At 60.4% G+C, this 3838-nt stretch overlaps 1 protein-coding gene across 1 annotated transcript; it reads right to left on the bottom strand.

Annotated features, from left to right (window-relative positions):
* Positions 1 to 1063: 1063 nt before the first annotated feature.
* On the bottom strand, positions 1064 to 3198 carry LOC122380901 (collagen alpha-5(IV) chain-like). Its single transcript, XM_043364500.1, has one exon. The coding sequence runs from the start codon at positions 3113 to 3115 to the stop codon at positions 1166 to 1168; it is 1950 nt and encodes a 649-aa protein (XP_043220435.1). The 5' UTR covers positions 3116 to 3198; the 3' UTR covers positions 1064 to 1165.
* Between the last annotated feature and the right edge of the window lie 640 nt (positions 3199 to 3838).

Here is a 3838-nt window from a genome sequence, read left to right as displayed (position 1 = left end):
AACCGATGACCTCTGAGGTCAGGTCAAGTGCCCCAAGGTACGGTTCAGTTTTTGGTGAATAACTTCGCAAAAAACGGCCGCAGAGCCGCGATTTTGGCAACATCGTGTTCGCCGCGCTCAGGCGCGTCGAATGATATACTTTTTGTCCGGGTCAGGTCAACTTGGGGTGTTGACCTCAGGTCAAGGTCAGGTCAACGCCCGTAGGTCACAAAGTTGGTCGAAAGAGGTCATGTTGCATATCATTCGATTCGGCAGGTCTTCCTGAGCCCATTGGTGGCTTTCCCGACTCGCTAGCTCATTTTGATCAAGAGTTATTGATGAAAAACTAATATGAACTTGATGACGTCATAAATAACGTCACGCAAGGTCAACATTGCAAAAGTGACGCATCTAACCTTGCAAGGAGTTCATCAAATCACGATTCTGTGTGCTTGAGATAGTTGGAGATCGTTCCCGGCTCCAGAATAGCAGTTTTCATTTTTCCCCATTAACTTATAATGGTGAGGTCACGAAAATGACCTGACCTCATATGACATTTAGGAAAAATCCGAGATATACAAGCTGTGAGACTCATAATTGATACTAGATCCTGCAAGTTTCATTTCCCTGTGACATCTTCTCTGGCAGTGAGGGCGTTGCGAAGTTGCGACATCTGAAGACCGTGCAGAGGTTCACTTATGACGTCATAGGTCAGTGACCTGACCTGACCCAAAAATGCGGTTGGTGTCAAAAGATCCCGCTTGAATCAAAGGTCAGGTATGCCAAGTTTCAGCTCTCTATCGCTAGCGTGTTCGGAGCTATCGCGAAAAAAACCTATGGGGGGGGGGCGGCACCCGCCCCCCTCGGCCGGCGAGGAAGGCCGTGACGTGATGTATCTCGTCAGCAGAGCGGAGGCGCTTAGTCATTATGCTACCACACACTAACGAGATGCCAGCCATTCACAAAAGCAATATCCATATTCCATAGACTCTGACTGTCCATGTAAGGTTCGTTTTTTTGCTTCGTCGCCAAAAGTTCTACAGGAAAACATTTCTCCTCTAGCTTCCGTCTGAGGTCAATGCCGTAAAAACTTAGTGGTCTTTCCGTAAAACGAGCAGGAGGTCCGGAAGCTTCGTTCAGAGTCGGACGACAGACAAGCCATTTCAGCGCAAGCCTCACTCACTATTTATTCACTATTCTCCAGAATCCACTCGATATACTCGGAGACCTTGGTGTAGACCCCGGGAAACTTCGGGTTCCCGCAGCCCCTGCCGCCGGAGACCACGCCGACCACCGAGAAGCGTCCATCCGCTCCCCTGGCGACCAGCGGGCCGCCCGAATCCCCTTGACACGCGTCTCGATTCGTGCCCTCCGTCCCGGTTGCACACAGCTTGGTCCCCTGAAACCCGCCCGGAAAGTCGCCTTCGAAGCCGACCACAGCGCGGTACGCGTCCTCACACGGCCCCGTCTCGACCACGACCAGCTCGATGTCTTGCAGCTGGTCGGGCAGGTCGCCGGCCCACTCGAGCACGCCCCAGCCGGCCAGATGGACCGTGGCGTTGGTGTGGTCGGCTCGCGGTGGCGGCAGGCAGGCGGGCACCACGGCGGCGCCGACCGCCGCCGGCCGGCGCAGCAGCAGCACCGCCAGGTCGTGATGGTTGGCGTGGTAGAGAGGGTGCTGCACGATACGCCGCACCACCGCCGTGCCCGCCGCGTCCGAGTCGCCGTCCCGGTCCGGGGATGTAGTGGCACTTCGGCGATATTCCGCCAGACGGAGGGTGAGGCGGTCCGCCTGCTTGCCACGCACACAGTGAGCGGCTGTGAGTACGGTCAGCGGCGAGATCAGGGTTCCCCCGCAGAACCACTCCACCGACGTGCCGTGCCGCTCGCCCAGCGACACCATCCAGGGCCAGGTGCCCTTGGTGGCGGGCACTCCACCGATTCCGGGGAACCCGTCCCCCACGGCGCCGTGCGAGCCGGGCACGCCCACCGGCCCCGGGAGCTCGCGGAGAGGCGGAGAGGCCACGGGATCGGCAGCCGCCCGCCGGTGCCGATGCTGCCCTGGGGACAGCCGCGGAGGGCCGGGCGGCGGCGCCGGACGAGGCGGAGGAGGCAGGGCAGCGGCCCCGCCCTCCGTTGAGTGTGCAGGCCGAGAAACATCCGATCGTTCAGCTTTCTGGCCGGGTCTCGCTGGCAGCGCATCCTCTGGCAGCGTCTCTCCTTTGAGTCCCGGCAAGCCTGGCATCCCCGGCGGTCCCGGCGGTCCGGGAGGTCCCGGCAGGAAGATGAGCTCGCCCTTGTGGCCCGGCGGTGCGGGCCTTCCGGGAGGGCCCGGCGGGCCAGGAGGGCCCGGCAGTCCTGGTGAACCGGGCGGGCCCGACAGCAGCGAGGCTGGTCCCCGCCGTCCGGGCGGTCCGGGAAACCCAGGCAGACCGGGCGGCCCCGGCGGACCATACACCACCGACGCCAGTCCCGGCGGCCCCGGCGGACCGGGCGGGCCCGGCGGGCCAGGATATCCCTTCGGTCCCAGCTCGGACGTGGCGCCACCGGGCAGTCCCGGCGCTCCCGGCGCTCCCGGGACTCCGGGCTCTCCGGGCGGTCCGGACGGACCGGCACGCGGGGCGCCCGCCGGTGGAAGGTTGGCGCCGGGAGCGGGCGGGCCCGGCAGTCCTGGCGCGCCGGGCTGGCCTGGCGGGCCGGGAGGGCCGCGCACCACTGTGATAGCGCCGAAGCTCGGCAAGAAAAAAGAACTGCCAGCGTTCCCGATGTCTCGCAGCTTGCCGCAGTCGTGGTAAAGCACGGTAGGCGGTGGTGTCTGTGCGGGAGCCGGCAGAGGCGGGGCGAAAGGCGGTGGAGGGATTGGCGGAAGACTGACTGGCAGCTGGGTGACCGTTGGGGAGTTCCCCGGCGCCCGCTGAGACCAGACGAGACCCAGGGTGCCACAACAGACCTGGCCAGGACAGCCATGGGCAGGGCCGCTCGGTGCCACACACAATTCAGTATCCACGCACCAGCCCAGGCTGAAGTCGCGCAAGTAGCAGCGGGTGCTGAAGCCGAACACGATTCCCGAGGCGAGGCAGCGGGCCACTAGCAGTGCTGCTGCGGCGGTCGCCAGCGCCAGCGGCGTCGACCACATCCCTGCGGCCCCTCGGATCCCCGCGCCCGTGCCAGGCTGTCCCGGAGCCCGAGCCGCAGCCGTTCCGACACCGCTTCGCAGCCGGCCTCCACTGACATACTAACACCACCGCCGAGCCGTGAGCACCCCGAGCCAACACCGGCCGCGCCATGACACTCAGCTGCTTACGTTGCGGTCGCCTGACGTAACTCTGTTTGTGTATCGTATTGCAATACCAGACTGCTGCATGGTCGCGATGCATGCTGTGAGGAAATGGTGCACTTTAAACTGCGACTTAGCTACTTGGGGACTGGGGGGGGGGGGCGTTCCTACATTTTCAGTTTCGTTGTGCCACTTTGGCGAAAGGTTCTACACAATCCTAAAGGCCTGGCTACACTATGCGTTTTCTGCGTGCGTTTTTTGCAGGTTTGCGTTTTTGCGTAATATCGTTCTAGAAAAAGGCTATAAATAACATCATTTTTACATTAGTTAGATATAAAAGTTAATATTACTCTTATATTAACTAAAATTCAATGTAAAAAGCATCACAAAAACGTAATATTGTATTGTTTACTTTCAAGAACGATGTTCCGCAAATCACGCAAACTCGCAAAAACGCACGCAGAAAACGCATAGTGTAGCCAGGCCTTAACAGAGGTTATGGCGATATATGCTCAATTGCTCATTACGAAGTCCCAAATTCCACGCTACTGAGGCCAAATTGGGGCGTTTGACCTGACCTTT

This window comes from Amphibalanus amphitrite, unplaced genomic scaffold (genome assembly GCF_019059575.1).
Source record: "Amphibalanus amphitrite isolate SeventyFive unplaced genomic scaffold, NRLGWU_Aamphi_draft 000109F_arrow, whole genome shotgun sequence".
Taxonomy (NCBI): domain Eukaryota; kingdom Metazoa; phylum Arthropoda; class Thecostraca; order Balanomorpha; family Balanidae; genus Amphibalanus; species Amphibalanus amphitrite.
This window is presented reverse-complemented; position numbering and strand designations above follow the sequence as displayed.

Coding starts and splice junctions, on each gene's coding strand:
- LOC122380901 (XM_043364500.1), bottom strand. CDS start 3,115: ATGTGGTCGACGCCGCTGGCGCTGGCGACCGCCGCAGCAGCACTGCTA.